Genomic DNA, 17,966 nt, shown 5'->3' with positions numbered 1-17,966 from the left:
AGTCAACTTTTATCTATTGAATATTGATAAATCTCCGTGTGCAATCGTACCAAATATGTTTATTGAAGCTCTCTAATTTCTTTCGTTTTCATTATTGTTTACTTTACCAGACGATAACAACCTGACAATCCTTATAGTTTTCTTATCCCAATGTTTCTTGAAATATAAGGAAATGACTTACTTTGAAGCTTCCCAAGTTGATATTGCTGCTTTTAGAATGGGAAGACTTTAAATCAACAAATATGAAGAAACCGTCATGTCCTTAATACCGATGGTAATCATGTATTAAAGTCAAAATATCAGGGTCAAAGGTTATTTTCAACTTATTAGTAACAGTTGTTACTGTGCTAGCGGCGCAAGTGAAAGCGCGGTGCGCGACGCCATTTCCAGAACTTATATAAGCTTCAAATCAGCGGAACTGTAGGGGTATAGACGTAAGGTAAATTGTAGTTATAACTGGCTGTCAAATTCCTGTCAAAGAAATAAGTTGACTTGGAAAAATTGTTGTGCTTACCACAAACGGAAACATGTAGAACCATGAACTATCCCACACATGTTTTGTTTTGTTTTGCCTTTGGTGCACATTTTCATTTTCATTTAGGAACTATACCATTGTCAAATCTGGGTTGGCCTAAATAGGGCAAATGTAACGGAGCAAAGTTTTACCCAATTTGGGTCACTAAGTTGAAACATCCATTGGTCTTACAAAATGTAGGCGGGTTATGTCAATCAAATATGAAATAAGCAGTCAAACTTTAACTTTTCAGTTTGATGTGTCATTACAAGTCCGGTATCATATGAAAGCTAAGACTATGAAGTTTCATAATATGTAGCTAATTTGTACAGAAAACATTGGGTTCAGTGTGTATTATTCAATTGAAAAAATCTCAGATTTGCTTCAGAAAAATCCCCCCCCCCCAAATGCCTATTTTTGCATGTGTATCCTCAGAGGAATAAATATTCTTGGATTTGCTAAAGTGATATAATTAGTACGTCCGTCGCAATCTTTTTCTTTAGATACACATAATGTATAATACATTAAATGTATATGTTAATGATAATTAAATGTATTTTAACGTGTTTATCACTACATTACCTCTGAATTAAATGATGAATCCCGTTCACACAGCCATTAAGGTAGTTTTGTAGTTGTTCCATTAGCATAACTGTAGAGGTATGTACACTGCATTCTACAGTGTCAACTATTAACTAGCATACTCCTGTTATTGATTAGTACTTGGCAAAATATCAAAGAAATGACATGGTATTGAACCACATGTACAGTATGCTTTTTTCTACATTGATATGACACTTTCATCTCAAAGCCTTGTTCTTATTAGAAAACGCACAGAGGGGATCCGATCCGAATTAAGTCCCCTGCTCGAGATCAACACCCTAGTGTATACCCTCTCCTACTCAGAGTCAGACCGCGAGACGTTGGGTCCCCTGTTCTCGGGGATATCTGTTCAGGAGTGTGAACACTCGGAGGATGAAGGTGACCCGAGATCAAGACAAACGACCTACATAACACCCTGCCTGTTCCACGCACTATTAGTCTAATTAACCATGGACATATATATAGAACTATTAGCTACAAACTCGTTGTTTGTGTACAACATTGTTTCTTCGTAGTTCTGCCATTAATTCTTTCCTCCTTTCGTGACGTTCCTATCGATATAGAACATATTAGATTACAAATATGTTCAACGAATTTTGAGCAATAATAAATCAGTTTTGGGAATGAAGATTGTTAAAGAGTCGGCGAGAACTGTTATTGCAATTGTTAGTATTTTGTTACTGTTGTTATCTAATTTGGTTTTAGGTTCGTTACCTTCTGTGTTGGGTTTCTGGTGATATTATGTGGAGGAAAAGTTTATTTTGAATCCACATGTGTTCATAGTTTTATGTGTTGGCGGACAGAATTACCAGAAGGTGCATCTTAACTTCACAGTGTTTGTGAGAAGGTGTACCCACGTTTCACTATTACCTATAAGTCGTTCCATTAGGCACAATTAAATGCTGAACTATTGTGTACAGCTATCAACAAAAGAAACTCTGGGAGAACTCTGGGAGACTTTATTTGTAGTAACAGAGTCTTACATAACCATCACACAAGACAAGCCGACAACGCTCATTGCAATTTTTACCATAGTAACATAGGGAAATTCGGTCTTCGAAACAGAGCAATACAAATCTGGAATGATCTATCAAAAAATTTGAAGTTCATTACTTCAAAACCCACATTCACCAGACATTTGAAAAAGGAATTCATTAACTCGTACTAGTAATATTTAATCTATTCACGTATCCATCTCAGCATCATTAGGATATTCTTACTGTATATTTTAATCCTTACGTATATACTGTATTATATATATTTGTACATTTTTCTTTTCTTTTCTCCCAGGGAGTCTCCTACCTTGTTAAGTCTTTTATGACTTTTTAGGAGACTTACTTTCCCTTTGTACACAATTGGCGATAAAACAAATAAATGAAATAAATAACTCAAGTAGTGCTTTTGTTTGTGAAGGACGTAAATTTATAAAATAACTTACCTAATGTACGTCCATCGCCAAAAAATGGAAGTCCGTCAGGAAGGAATTTTTGAAAATATTGCAGGGAAATAATAATTGTTTCAACTGCTTATTTACTGGTATGTGCAGTTAAGAGTCTTCTTCATAACATGTAAATAGTTTTTATTTGTATCTCATTCCATCTGGAAAAGTCATTTCCTCTGGGTACGTCCGTCACAGGGAGCTTTTTCCCAGTATTTTTGTGGTTTAATTGGAGGGACTAAGACTGAAACTCTATAACAGAATAGTAAGCTGGACGGCAGGTGTTCCATGAAACCAAAATGAAAAGTAATCTCCTACATATAGCCATTGAGATATGGTTCAACAGACTGTCCAACATGTACGTCCGACTTAACGGAATTACCTTACATTCAAATCTTGGTCCCAAAGCAAATCATATCATATATTTGTACTTACTTAATTAAATTGGCATCACACAGTACCGGTATGTTTAATGGTTACTTCTTTATATCCATCCATTCAGACAGTGGCGAAACGATGAGCCTGGTCCCCGGCTCCTGGCCCAAAGGAGCCCCTATTAGGAGGTCCAAGCAAGGACGTCCGCAGAAATGTTCTCAAGGGGGTGGGAATCAGTAGGTCATGTAGGTGTAACATACTACTTGATATTATCTAAGCGCAGCATACTCCTAGATCGTCGGAAAAGACACTTCCCGGGCGTTTCAAGTTGTATTTACACATCGGTTATTTTGAGATCTCAATGTCTTAGGATTTTGACTTTCAATAATTTCAGTATTGCATGATGGGTCCGTATGCAATGAACATAACTAGAGAACTGTTGGTTGGGGGAAATCATTGAAATTTCAAATGTTTAACTTTTTTTTCAGTTTTTGATTTTCGGGGGAAAAGTGCCCCCCCCCCTTGTCCCTCCCTGCGGACGCCCATGGTTCCAAGGTCCAAGGATGTACGCAGGATCAAAGCAGGGTGTCTTGGTTTAGAACATTTAGATGGCCATTTAGCATTTACATATTGTTTCCAGCTGACAAATTTGTTTTAATGCTGAAATTCATCAAGAGAAATGTCAGAACAATACTATCAACATAGCTATATATATGTTTTAGACTGCATTTTATTAATGTTTTTCAAGCATTTTGTGACAACATGCTTGAAAAATATTGAAAAAACCCTCTCTCAGTTAAAAAAAATAAGATATAGGTGCATTTGCAGTTATCAAATATGCAAATATTGGGATTATCAACTGCAGTGATTGCCTTCTTGTTGTAACCATGATTGGTCAATTATGTCAACAGCCAGTGTGTTTATCTTCTGTACTATATCAAACTGATTCGAAAATCATCTGCAGAGGTTTTCGAGCTTTGTGGAATAGTGTCGGAGCCTCTACAATTCCTTTTTGTACGAAATACTTGCCTATTAACTTTAATATTATCATGTTTTTCGGGGGGGGGGGGGGTCGGCGAAAGTTGACAGCATTTACAACCTGATCTTAAATCTGTAACTTCAGCTAGAATGTCTGTCCTACAGATACAATGCAAATTAGATCGAATTATAGCTCGGCGGTAATTTTTTTTTTTTTTAGGTCGAAAGACATGAGGTGGATGGTAACGTTACAGACAGACACTGCCTACGTGCTATTTGCTCAAATCGTCGGGATAAAATGAATGGCATCTCTCATCGATGAGGTATGTGTGTGCAAGGTATATAAAAACTCGCTGCAAGTAATCAATAATAAAGACAAAGCGATTGTATTGGCGATTTGTATAGAGCTAGTCGTTAGAGGTCGAAACTAAAGGAGGAGAATGAACCATGATATGACGTAAGAATTATTCAGACAACATAAGCGTGTGGATCGTGAACCACGAAGGTTCAATATTACACAAAAAACATAGCATTCATCACAAAGCTCAGCGTTCAAAGCATTTCCGTTTTATAGGAATGACTTTGCAGGACACTTTCTGCACCAGTTTGACCAATTATATAGCCTACTACATCGAGTGTCGGTTATTCACCTTCTACATGAACGGCGAAGAAGGGGGGAGCTGAGGTGTGGATTTATCCGTCATTTCTAGTTTTGCCATGTCTAAACATGTATAATACTAACCCAGGCAGATGTAATCTTTGAAAATTCGAGTCAATGTTACAAGTATGACTGCATAGCACATTGGTATACCGACGTAAAAGCAATGCCCGGTTTCATTTCTATGAGGAAATTGACAGCTAGCTAACCGACAATTTATTATTTTGTGGTTTGTCATAGGCCTACCAAAGTCCGTGGAAATGTTGGCATTTTCTAAAAACTTTCTTTAAAATGTCGATAATGGTTTGGTGTGCTTTGGCTACCTTAACTAAGACTCTTCTTAGAAGGGTATGTACATATATTATTAGAGAACCATATTGTATACAAGCATTTTCAGATGCCTGCAGCAGTGGCGAATTAGGTATAGTAGGCTGAAATGTTATGGAAACAGCCAGATGCGAATGAAAGTTCTTGCAAAGCAAGGGACATTCCCGCCCTCCCTCCTTGCGCACGCCATTGGTTTTTAGTGCTGTTGCAGAAAATTGTTCCGCTTGGAACCACACCATGACCGGGTTTGCGTTACTTTACCAAACAAACGTCATAAAAAAAACATAGCTGGATCTATCCAATAACAAGTAACGAATTGTCAACGAATTTAATTTATAGTCCTCTATTTTTCTCATTTGTATCCCATAAAAGGGGTTTTCTTATATAATCCTCCCTGGTCCTACCGAGGGGATACCATTACACGAAGAGGATAGGAAACATTTAGGGTTTCTAGGAACTAGTTTAACCTGACTTTTATCCAAGAAAAAAACCTTTTTGTTCGACGTTGATAAATTTACCAGCAATTATATAGCTTCTGATGACGTTTGCACTCGGGTATGAAAATATTGTATATATAAGGGAAAAAACTACGCTATGACTGTCATTGTCTATAAACCTTCAAAATGTGAGTTAGAAAGGTCAAATGCATTGTAATCATACTGCAGGTACATAAATTTGAGACAAAAAATAACACAATGAGAAAATTGTTCTTTGTTTGTACTCACTTATGTATTTCATGTTATATTTTATGACCATGACCATAAACTTAATTTTAGTAGGTTACTATCTTACATGAAGTAAAAGGAAAATAAATACCTTTTGTCCCTGTAAAAGAGTGAATCAGTGTAAACAATCACCCCACTACTGCTTGGAGTGTCATTAAGCACCAAAAAGAAACACCATTGAATGGCTTACCAATACGCCCCGCTACTGGTTGTAGTGTCATTTATCACCAAGAAGTAACACCATAAAGTGGCTTACAGTACAGTTCTGAGGGGCGTACCAATACGCCCCACTACTGGTTGTAGTGTCATTTATCACCAAGAAGTAACACCATTAAGTGGCATACAGTACAGTTCTGAGGGGCGTACCAATACGCCCCGCTACTAGTTGTAGTGTCATTTATCACCAAGAAGTAGAAGAAGTAACACCATTAAGTGGCTAACAGTACAGTTCTGAGGGGCGTACCAATACGCCCCGCTACTGGTTGTAGTGTCATTTATCACCAAGAAGTAACACCATCAAGTGGCTTACAGTACAGTTCTGAGGGGCGTACCAATACGCCCCACTACTGGTTGTTGTGTCATTTATCACCAAGAAGTAACACCATTAAGTGGCATACAGTACAGTTCTGAGGGGCGTACCAATACGCCCCGCTACTAGTTGTAGTGTCATTTATCACCAAGAAGTAGAAGAAGTAACACCATTAAGTGGCTAACAGTACAGTTCTGAGGGGCGTACCAATACGCCCCGCTACTGGTTGTAGTGTCATTTATCACCAAGAAGTAACACCATCAAGTGGCTTACAATACAGTTCTGAGGGGCGTACCAGTACGCCCCGCTACTGGTTGTAGTGTCATTTATCACCAAGAAGTAACACCATTAAGTGGCTTACAGTACAGTTCTGAACTGGTTGTAGTGTCATTTATCACCAAAAAGTAACACCATTAAGTGGCTTACAGTATAGTTCTGAGGGGCGTACCAATACGCCCCGCTACTGGTTGTAGTGTCATTTATCACAAAGAAATTATACCATTAATAACAACACTAAGTGGCTTATAATGCAGTTCTGAAGGATGTATTAAGACCCTCAGATTGCTCTAATGGGCATACTAATGCCCCTACTAATGATTTTGCACCAAAAAAATACAATGATAGGAGAAGTTATTGTAACCTTGCCCACCCCCTGCCCCCCCCCCCACTCAGCCCCATTGGGCATACCAATACCCCTATTAATGATTTTAAACCAAAAAAATACAATGATAGAAGCCATTGTAACCTTACACACCCACCCCCTCCCCCACTCACCCTCACACTTATTGTAATTTGTTTGAGAACCAAGAAGCAGAATGCAACAGTGTTTTCGACGAAGTAACGAGCAGTTTTCTTCATGAATCTGTCGTAATATATTGTGAAGGGGTACAACATACTTGATCCTGGTAATAGAGTGACAAGCAGTGTGATTTGACAACAAACAATAAATTCACAATGACACAGGCTGTCCTGAGATTCTAGTACTAATGTGATACTACATACTAACTTTCATCAACTGGCATCTGTCTCGTTGAAATATTGTGTGAAGCATGGTTTTCACGATTTGACCCATGACCATTGACCTCTGCCCGCGCCATGAAGTTTGTTTGTCTTTAAATTATATTTGAGTAAGGGGTACAGGAAGCTAAATGAGAGAAATGTCAGTAGAAGTATGTTAGATTGGCTTTATTTTTTTTATTTCATTTACGCTTAAAATAAGCAATTTAGGATTTGTAGAGCAGTAGACCTCGTGGCTGTTTCAGGGTTGCCACTTCCTGATTATGAAAATATATACCCTACAGGACAATTAACCTCCCTGCCGTCCACAAATGACCTTTGACCAAAATCAATAGGCTTTTTTTAATCAGTGCTATAGTACCTTCATACCACGTATGAGATCTGCCCAAGCTTCCAATATTGAGATATTTTTTTTACAAGGTTTCAAAAGTTGACCTCTGATGACCCCATATGACCTTTGACCTCCACCAAAACCAATAGACTCTTTGTACTTAATGTGGTACTTCTCTACACTAAATATGAATTTGGTCCGACATTCTCTTCTTCAGATATTGTGTTTACAAGCTGGGTGTCACAAACGCACATACACACCCGCACCTATACATACACCATCATGAATGCAAACACCATACAACATAACAAAAGAAGCTTACAGTACTTTTTTAACATTGAATAAATGATCAATAATCTTTTATGTATCTGATATACTGTAGGTTTTAGTCAGGATTAATAATGAACTACATCTAATTATTACAGAATGAAGCCTTGAGATGTGACACTTAAATTTACTAAATGCTTTCTTCTTCTTCTGCCTCTTCCTCTTCTAGTTCCTCCTCCTCCTCTTCTGCCTCCTCACCTACTTCCTCCTCTGCTTATATTTCTATTTCTATTTCTTTCTCCTCTTCTGGTCGCTTAGCAATGGCTAAACACCTTGCCATTCTCACTCTGGCCATCTTTATTTTGCCGTCATCCCAGTCCACACCTGCACAATTCCTCCCACTTTTCAGAATTGCAACAACCCCGTTATCTGTATGTATGAATATTTAAACAAAGATGATTAATGTAAAGTAAAGTAGGGGCTAACTCCTTCCTGAAGATCAGAAAACGTTAGATTCCAAGGACTATGATTCATATCTTGCTAAAGAGCAACAATGTTTGAAGTATGTGAATTGATAACTCCCCATATTCAAGCACACACATTGAACGGCTTAATATTCTCTGTTTTTGCACTAGCGATATCCCTAATCACCATTTAATGTGGATAGAAAACCAATTAATGTAAACGTTGCACATGATTATGCAGATATTAGTTTTCTAAAGAAGTACAGCTCACTCAATATCATACATGTTAATCCCACTAGGATAACCAGCAACTAAGTACAAACTTTAACAGTACTTTATTTTAAGAAAACCACAATAAGGCATTTATAAATACACAGATACATTTTTCTAGGAATCAGTACTTGTTCCACTGACAGCATCACAATATGTTCTTACCTGTGCCACAACATGCATCCAAAACCCACTGGCCAGTTGTAGTGAATGTTGCAACCAATCTCTGGTACAACTCTCCTGAGGTGATTATTTCATCATCTAAAGAAATTTCATCCTCTGTGTTCAGAGGATCATCCCTAGCAACAGTAAGCACATTAAGGTCTGTGCCATCATCCCATATAAGTTTCCTTGCAACGGTCTTCCCCTTAAATGCAATGGCCAGACCAAACAGACTCTGCGTGAGCATTTCTGTGTCATCTTCAGAAAAAAAGAGAGAAATAAAGCTTTATTGTACCCTGACAGTCTTACCCTTTATTTCCATGTGATGCATTGATAGTAAAATAACAAATGAACAAAGACTGCAACAATCATAATTTTTCAACAGTTAACCTTTTACACAAACATAATTGTTTTGCTCATTTTGAATAAAGCATAGTAATTCATGTACAGAGCTTTATTGGTTGATTGAAATGTACTTTAAGATCGGAAGACAGGCATATATTACCAGGACATTTTACTCATCATAATCAAAGTCCTTAATTGTCACAATCTACCTGACTCTCATAAATATGTTTATATACTTTCTCATAGATTTTTACAATTCTGAAAACTAGGACGTATTTGAATATTACTTTTTGAGTTCAGAACTACCACTGGCAAATCAGATTCACCTGTTGCAACAGCATTTGTTTGGGCCAGCCTAACTACACAGGAATTTATTTTTTCCATATTTAATACCTATTAACTACATAATGACAATTCAGACATATGGTTACTAAATCACAATCAGGTACATGTGCTAAGGACAATGAAAATCCAAACTCATTCGTTACAACTATTCTGCTGTGCTATTTCTTTTTTCTTTGCTGTTTTCAAAATAGGCCAAAATTATAACTTCTGTGCTTCAATTTTTCCTATTGTCTTTAGAACCATTACCAGTAAACAATCCCCTGATTGTAAGTCTTACCATGCTGTTAAATGCTTAAATCATAAACTTAATAATCTTATTGAGTAGCAAACATAAAATGAAATAAACCAATTGAATAAGTCAACTTTTAAAGAGACATATTCCTAAGCTTGACATTAAGACAACAGTATTTTAATCACTAACTTGTATGGGAAAATTTTTGCAGAGTCCCAGGAAATGGCAAAAACCCAATATACAATATACACTACTACAACACATTACTAGAGCAATATACACTACTACTTTGTGAATCCTATCACAACATTATAAAAGCTGTCTGGCAGCATTTGAATTCAGAAACTTACCTGATCTTGCATTTCTAATGTGAAAGTAAGCAGGGATCACAGAATTAAAATGCTCTGTTGCCCTTATGTCTTCACACATAATCTGCAAATCTGCTGCTGGACACATCACAACCAACTTAAAATCTCTGAGCCCAACTTTCAGATTCAGGGAAACAGCCTTGTTTGTGAACCTCTTTACATCTTCACATATCCATCCCTGTAGAGATCATAACAAATTGAGAAAAAAATGATGAGTATTAACCACTGTAGGTTAATCTTGCAGAGACAAGTCATTTTAAATGAACACCCCATACTCAATCCTAGATATACAATACAGAGCTCTCTCCTCTTTTCATTAAGCCCAATAAAACTTTCAAACAAACCAACCGTTAAACAACATATGATGATTATACTGTAGCAACAGTGATGCATGTCCCTACATGTGCAAAATTACTGTTTGTGTGTGTGACTAGTACCGTAATGCAGTAACTAGGATAACATTTTTGAAGCATGAGTTTGCAGTGTAATATGACGTTGCCACCAATTTTCATTATATAATCACCAAACTGTTGTTTGTACTGTGTAAGGTTATTAAAGGTTTTAGGTCTGACTATGTGACTTAAATGTATACCAAGACAGTAGTTATAGCAAGCTTGATACACAGAGTAGAAACCAGCCTTCTTCAAATAGTAATTTTGTAAATCTAAATGGCACATAGCTTTGAAAACTAACATTGTATTGTAAATTAAACAGTGAGAGAGCATCATACATGTCATGATTCTAGATTAAGGTTCATACTTTGCTTAATGCATGCACAAATTGTGCATGCAGTGTCCCAGACACAATCAGATTGACACATATAAGTTTAGAATGATCTGCTTTCACATGAAAAAGACAAAAGAGTCAATCCATGTCAAATCAACAGATTTTTTGACCGATTCCATGTCGACTCTCTCAGATTTGGCTGAAACTGATACATTGTCTTGTCACATGTCGCATAGGCAATGTTGGACCCAAAAAAAATGTTCCAAACATTTTGCTTGCTAAGATATGGCCACACCTACCAACAAATCAATGGTAGCTTTTAAAAGGCCCTAAATTATGACCAAAATTAGCTAAATTGGATGTCTGGTTTCATGTGTTTTACAACATTTGCAATTTCAGACATCAAATACTCAACATGTATGTAAAAATGCCTCCACATTTGAAGGAAACTGTAGGGCCCTTTCAGAAATACCATAGTTTTGTTGCAAAAGTGTATCCAACATCTTTTTTCCCAATATCTGCATTTGAGACAGCTTACTATATATCAGTTTCAGCCAAATCTGAGAGGGTCGACGTGGAGGCCTCTGTTGAATTAACATTGATTGACAAACCTTTGGCGTATTCAGCACAATCAAAGGAAATCCTTTGAATGCATCTGGCAGCTGCATTGTTGGCAAGGTAATTGCCCTTGGATCCAGCTGGCTCAACACACAGCTGGCTCCTCCAATTTGATATGGTCTTGATAGGCCATTGGTCTCTTCCTTAGCCTTCAGGAGACTACAATAACTCTTCAGTTCCTGAGGGACCTTATGAAGGGGAAAATGATTTATCTCCCTGTCTCTTCTGGAAACTTCTCTTCTGCCTCCTCCCACGTCTCCAAACCAACCAAGTCCAGGATCATTTGCTGGATTTTGAGGAGCTTTATCAGCTTATGCGTTTCCTCCTTGAATTGCGCGCCCCAAAGTCATCATTCCATTGGACAGCTCCTTCAAAAGGGTTTTAGTAGATGAAGCAGGGAGTCCAGTCAAGTAACGCAGTTGACAAGGCTTGACTGCATCAACGAACATTTTCCCTGTCTTCACCTTTTGTCCAAGCAGCTGCCCGTGTTCGCTCATCTGCAGGACTTCTTCAAGGAGGTTGTATTCCTCATCATCGTCTCTACTCACAATGTTGCAGAGGAGATTAATGGTTCTTTGCTCTTTAACCTGAAAGATGTGATAACATTCAATACTTGAGAAACAGTTTAGTATGGATGCACACTGGTCTATTACACAAGGTGCATTTCTGTTTTCCACAATTACCACCATAATGCACAACAGTTTTAGCTATTACCTTTTAGCTATTTTCATAAGTGAAAATTGATTGAATATGAAACATGTTGCATATATTCTCCTTGGGTTAACCACTATAGTTTACCATGGAGTTCAATGTTTATTGAGGCAAGAGATGCTAAAGATAGTTGATTGAAACATATATACCTTTGATAAGTACTGGGAATCGTTCTTAATGTTCTTAATGTTAAGAAATTTTAATTTCCATGGGAAAGAAATTACTTATATTGGTCTAAGGTTCTTTTAGCCTGAATACAGTAGTCAAATTTAATTATACAGTTTTAGCATACCTTGGTTGAAAAGTTATACTTGATATGTACAGAAGTTCCTCCACAGTTTATGCAAGACTGTTGGTGACCATGTACACTTTTTGACACCAATCACTCCCTCCAGCTCCCCCCCCCCTACACCCCTAAAGGAACAGTAAATCTAACCAGAATCAGGACAAGTTAAAAAAGGGACAATGTTACTTATTGAACCCATCAAAACACAACAATATTCTTGAACTAATCCAAACTGAATCCGAACTAATCCAAATGCAAACTAGATATAACATACCATGTTCATCATTTGGAGAGCAGAACCGAAACTGGGCAAGGCAACCAAAGTTGTTCTGCTCCTTATGTCATTATGTCACACCTACTTTTGTTTCTTAAGATAAAACAATGCTTGGGTCATATATTTGTATACTTTAGTATTATTGCTCCAGGGTCTGCAATCCATGTCTGCTTTAGGGTGAAAATATTTTAAGGTTAAAGCAGTATTACCAATGTGATTATATGTATACGTGTATAGTTATACACAAGAGGGCAGTATATAGAGTTGCATATTTCATCATCAGCATACTTATAAACAGATATTACCATTATGACCAATGTAAAAAATATGTTTTATTCGTACATTGACACCCTTATATATGTGCCTACTGTATGCCTTTAAAGTGTATGTACACCACCAGACTTTGCGTTCCCATATAGCTATAGGCCTAGTCTGTGTCCAATTTGGACAAGCAGAAGGTGAATCCCAAACAAGCTTTCACAATGTTGGATTACTCACGAACACAATGCATCATGGTGCTCTAATGTTTTTTGATATGATAAGTTAGCAGGACTATACTGTCATATGATTTCAGTGTTATCACTCTGCTGTCCTCTACAATCTGAGTAATACTATGGAATAGGTCAAGTTTCTGCCTGTATTAGTAGCCTACATGTTGTTCTCATTATACAAGTGAAGATTCCATTTGAATGTTATGTTTACCCTTGGAATAATATTGAATTAAAATATTGAATTTAATTTGACGTGACATTTGACCTATGTTTCTGGGGTCTGCTAGACATAGACATTTACCCTAGGACAGCTTCATACCATGTTTTAAGAAAATCAAACCAGCCATTCAAGAGGACCCCACATACAGACAACTTTTTACCCCTCCCTCAGTCATGCACCTCCGATCACCATGCAATACCCAACAATGAATGACCCCTCGATTGTCCCTACATAGGAAAAATAATCACTACCAAGGCAACTGTTGCGTGTTACTGTTAATGGTCCAACTGGCAAAAGAACTACAATATTGTACCTAATCCTCCCTATGAGAGTAATTAGATAACAATCATTTGAAAATTCACATACTGTAAGAGAGCTATTCTATGTGCACAACACAAAGTTATGTGTTATGTATAGACAAAGACTTTCCATGCACACTTTAATGTCATAATGCATTGGTCATTGCAACCTGAATATACAATATGGAGGAATGAAATGAATAACTGCATGGCAGAAATTCTTCTATTAAAACAATGTTACATTCATGGTAGTCACCTTCTCCTTAAGGCTCATCTGATGCCTGGTTTCCCCTATTTTGTTGTGTTTGTTAGCCAACCAAAGTTTTGCATCTTTAGATAGAGACCTGCTGTAAATTACACACAGACGGGTAGCAAACACATTCTTGTCAGGATTTTCTTCTCTCAAGTCCTTACAGGCTGTCAGATTGTGGATGCCACCAATTACTTCATAATGGTATCCATTAACCTGAAAGAAAAATTTGTTACAAAATGTTACATTTATCAAAAAGAAGCGTAATTTCATGACTTTGGTCCTCAAAGATCAGGTGTAATTGACATACAAACAGAAAGCCACTAGGCTTAGTGATTCCTTGGCTATTGTTATTGTAGGGCATTGGAGGGGAGAGTTCTACTGAGTACAGGGGATCCACAGTGTAATGGAAAAATATTATTAGCAAAGGAGAATTAAACGTGTATTCAAAGATATGGTGTGGACAACCCTGAGTTATCGTGTTTTGAAAGGTTTTTAAAATTATGATGTATGTGGGATCCATATGTCAAGTAAAATATCTGTTCATGTTGTTCTTCTCGTCTAGGGCTTATATTCCCATGTACATGGTGAGATACCATGTTTTAGGAGTTTTCAGACTGTGAATTAAACTGACCCCAAATGACCTTGACCGACACAACAAAAAATAGAAGACAATGCTTATAAAGGAGACCTATTTCGTACCAAATTTGACATTAACAAAAGTTTCACTCCTTCAGTTATAAAAGTTGTCATTTGTTGACCACTAGTGACCTCAAATGACCTTGACTTCTCCCAACACACTACCAGCTGATTATTTACTAAGAGTGTCTACATACTGAGCATTAACTTCATGCAAGCTGTACTTGGTGAGATATGTTTATAGAGTTTTTACTTGTTGACCATTGTCGATTCAAGTGACCTTTGACCTCTCCCGAAAACAATTGTAGCTGAGAATTTGCAAAGGGGTAGCTTTCTACCAAGTACAGTATGAACTTCATGCATATTGCAATTGTTGAATTATCAAAGTTTTCAAAATTTGAGCTAAGATGTCTCTCTCTCACATATGCACACACATGCAGTCACTGCTGCATGGTTTTTGATAAACAATTAAAATTCACTCCATTATCAAAATCACTTTATAATCAAGTGCTGATTACTCACTGTGGCTTCTGAAAAATTCTCCCAGTTTTCCAAAGTTTTTGCTATGACAGTCAGTGGTTGATAACTGTGGTTGGTAAAATCTAACATTGCCTCTTTCAGTTTGGTGAGAAATTGCACATTCACTTCTCTCAACTTCAGACCAACTTCTAGATTTTCAATGTCAATATTTGCAACACCTGTGGAGAAGTTAAAACAATGGTAAATCAATTTCTGTAACAAAGTTAACATCAATTAACTGACAGGGAAATGCCATACTGTAGGTATGCAAAAGGTTTTCCTTAAAGCATGCCAATACTATTCAAACCAACTGTGCACAGTGAATATAATGATTGTTACAGTATGTTGAAAAGCAATGTTCAGTTAATGAACACATTATTTATTGGGTTAACTATGGCCCCCTCCCCGATAACACTCAAATAAAAAAATAATACTTCTATCTATGTTGTGAATTTCCGGTGAAAAAGTGAACAGTTGAGGCAGTTCTTAATGGGCATGCAGTAGGAGGCATACAGATGGCTCAGTATGAAGTACACTGCACAGAAAGTGATGTTAATGAATTTAACAACTCTGTTTATCACTCATACAGTATGCAGGCCCACCATGGAGGACATTTTGACTAATAAAGGGCCAAGAATAGATTGATGGAAATGGAAGATGATTGTTTTAGCACAGGACAAACTTTTATCAACGTTTTATAATGATGAAACTTAATGCTTATCCCAATTCTCTTCACAACTTTTCCTCCAGTAAGTTGGTGAACCAAAATGTTGGGTTTGTTTCCTTTGTATTTTTGATGGGCCTGATTAGATTGTCTGGTATGCTCAATCTGGCCAGTAGAGAATCCCTGTACTTAAACCACAACAGTTCCAATTCCTGAGGCAGTTTATTGTACTGCTACCGTACCTGACACCTTCTAAGGGTTCTCACCTAAAAATGCTGCATTGACTTCCTTCTTGACGCTTTCTAGAGGGCTGACAACTGGCTGATCCTTATTGCTCTTCCTCTTCTTGTGAAGCACAGGTAACTTGTGTTGAACCTTTCTTTTCTCTTTTCCTGATGTTGAAGGTCTGTTGTATACACTGATGTGAAGCATATCCCACATGATTCAAACATGACCATAACGTGCATTTTGCGGACACTAGTGAAGCATAAGGATACTCTTGGGAAGGATCTCTTTTTGCAATTGGATAATTGTTACAGGGAGAATAAGAACCGATATCTTCTGTCCTTCTGCTCCTTGCTGGTAGAGTTGAAGATCTTCAGAGTGGTAATATATATTAATGTTATAACTTGTTAACAGCTGTCTTACTTCATTGCTGAATTGTAAGGAATCTATGCGATTATGATTTTGTGCATGTGTGTACAGTATGTGACATCGTGGCTCGTAAATATAATATCTCAAGAAGTAGAAGTTGCTTGAACTTCAAACTTCATGGTATGCAATTGAGGTAGCCCATGGTGTGAGGATGCCCATGGTGTGAGGATGAACCCTATTGTTTATCATGGAGGTCAAAGGTCATTTGAGGTCAACAGACTTGTTCAAGTCAGAAAACTTTGTAAACATTTTATCTCAAGAATTAAAAGTTGGTTGAACTTTAAACTTACAGTGCTATAATGGTAGCCTGTGGTCAGTAAATGATTCCTATTGTTTTTCATGGTAGTCAAAGGTCATTTGACTTCAATAGACTTCAAAGACTAGATACCTTGTAAACACTATATCTCAAAAGTACTGTAACCTTGCTTGAAGTTGTTATGTAGGTAGCTCTTTGTAAGTAGATAATCCCCTTTTGCTTCGGCTGGAGGTGATAAGTCATTCAAAGTAAACAGGGTCAGTTTTTGAAAATGTTACAAACATGATAACCTTTGACTAAAATCTTCACTCAATCTACAGGTCACTGTGCATTTCTTACCTGTGGGCCACACTCACGAGGATGTAGACCAAATGTTCAGCTGTATCGCCAGGGCACTGAAGAAACAGAACACTTATACAGATCAAGGTATTTAATTTAGTCAATCACTGAACCAGGATCTATCTCATCTTTATTTACAGTTACTTTACTTTTGGTTAATAATCTCATAATTATCATGAACAAATGCTGTCAGATCAGAATGTGCACATGTCTGTGTGTGAAAAGTTGTAGGTAAAGTGAGCATATCCAGAGGCCAATATCAAATGGAAGGTTGTATTGTGCTACCATATTGGATGTTGATATTACGGCTACAAAACCATAGAGATACAGGATATAGGACAATTAACATTTATTTTTCATGGGTATGAATTCTCAATAGCTGGCGTCAGGTTGGGTAGGGTCTTGTGTATCTCATGCATACTGTATCTGTGAGTAGGCGTTTATGACAACAATGTAAAACTATTCTATCTATCTAAAAGTAACATTGAAGTTGTTCGATTTGGAATTGTGGCTACCAATTTCAAATGACCTATTTTACATTGCATAGGCAACTTGAATTGTTCTTAACACCTAAATAAAATACTACTTCATGGGAATTATGATATGGGAATCACAATGCTTGGAGTTAAGCAATACTCAACACAATATGGGCCAAACTATAAGCTCAAAGAAGAGCTCACCATGAGTTGGGCAACAAATACTTGTCTAATCTGTGCAAAAATCCCACATCCAACCTTTGCATAGCAAAAAATAGGATGCCTTAAAATAGGTTGTCATGAAATAATCATGTACCAAACATCAACTTGCAAGGATTGTTGGCAACTGGATCGTAGGCTCCTAACACCTACCTATGTCAAATGACACCATATGCTGATGTATAGAAGAAATTGCTTAATCTTTAAAAATGTGTTATGCTTCATGAATTTGTATTCAATGTGCATTCTCAATGTTTTATTTTGGTAATGCAAACTGTTGGAACAATCTGTATATTTTATTTTAGTTTGGGTAAATTATGTCAACTTCTACATAAGTGTAAATTAATATTTGTACTCCCAACTAATTGAGTATATTG

At 37.0% G+C, this 17,966-nt stretch overlaps 2 protein-coding genes across 2 annotated transcripts; both read right to left on the bottom strand.

Annotated features, from left to right (window-relative positions):
• Positions 1–6,939: 6,939 nt before the first annotated feature.
• Positions 6,940–11,418, bottom strand: LOC139970495 (uncharacterized). Its single transcript, XM_071976256.1, has 4 exons — positions 11,286–11,418; positions 9,931–10,126; positions 8,662–8,916; positions 6,940–8,191 (listed from the first exon to the last, which is right to left on the bottom strand). The coding sequence occupies exons 1-4, from the start codon at positions 11,340–11,342 to the stop codon at positions 8,037–8,039; spliced, it is 663 nt and encodes a 220-aa protein (XP_071832357.1). The 5' UTR covers positions 11,343–11,418; the 3' UTR covers positions 6,940–8,036.
• Positions 11,419–11,603: 185 nt separating this feature from the next.
• LOC139970494 (uncharacterized) lies at positions 11,604–16,633 on the bottom strand. The gene is made up of 4 exons (XM_071976255.1): positions 15,912–16,633; positions 14,985–15,160; positions 13,830–14,039; positions 11,604–11,879 (listed from the first exon to the last, which is right to left on the bottom strand). Exons 1-4 carry the CDS (start codon positions 16,084–16,086, stop codon positions 11,604–11,606), a joined length of 837 nt encoding a protein of 278 aa, XP_071832356.1. The 5' UTR covers positions 16,087–16,633.
• Positions 16,634–17,966: the final 1,333 nt, after the last annotated feature.

This window comes from Apostichopus japonicus, chromosome 8 (assembly GCF_037975245.1).
Source record: "Apostichopus japonicus isolate 1M-3 chromosome 8, ASM3797524v1, whole genome shotgun sequence".
NCBI lineage: Eukaryota > Metazoa > Echinodermata > Holothuroidea > Aspidochirotida > Stichopodidae > Apostichopus > Apostichopus japonicus.
Note: the sequence above shows the minus strand (reverse complement) of the source record. Positions and strands in the feature narration are given on the sequence as shown.

Bases quoted from the DNA above. Each gene is read 5' to 3' on its own strand.
- LOC139970495 (XM_071976256.1), bottom strand. From the start codon at position 11,342: ATGCAGCTGCCAGATGCATTCAAAGGATTTCCTTTGATTGTGCTGAAT. The intron at 10,127-11,285 runs GTTTGTCAATCA...TGATCTCTACAG, and splicing joins TTGTGCTGAATACGCCAAAG to GGATGGATATGTGAAGATGT. The intron at 8,917-9,930 runs GTAAGTTTCTGA...TTTTTTCTGAAG, and splicing joins CATTAGAAATGCAAGATCAG to ATGACACAGAAATGCTCACG.
- LOC139970494 (XM_071976255.1), bottom strand. From the start codon at position 16,086: ATGTGGGATATGCTTCACATCAGTGTATACAACAGACCTTCAACATCA. The intron at 15,161-15,911 runs GTGAGAACCCTT...ACTTCTCCACAG, and splicing joins AGTCAATGCAGCATTTTTAG to GTGTTGCAAATATTGACATT. The intron at 14,040-14,984 runs GTGAGTAATCAG...TTTTTCTTTCAG, and splicing joins AGAATTTTTCAGAAGCCACA to GTTAATGGATACCATTATGA.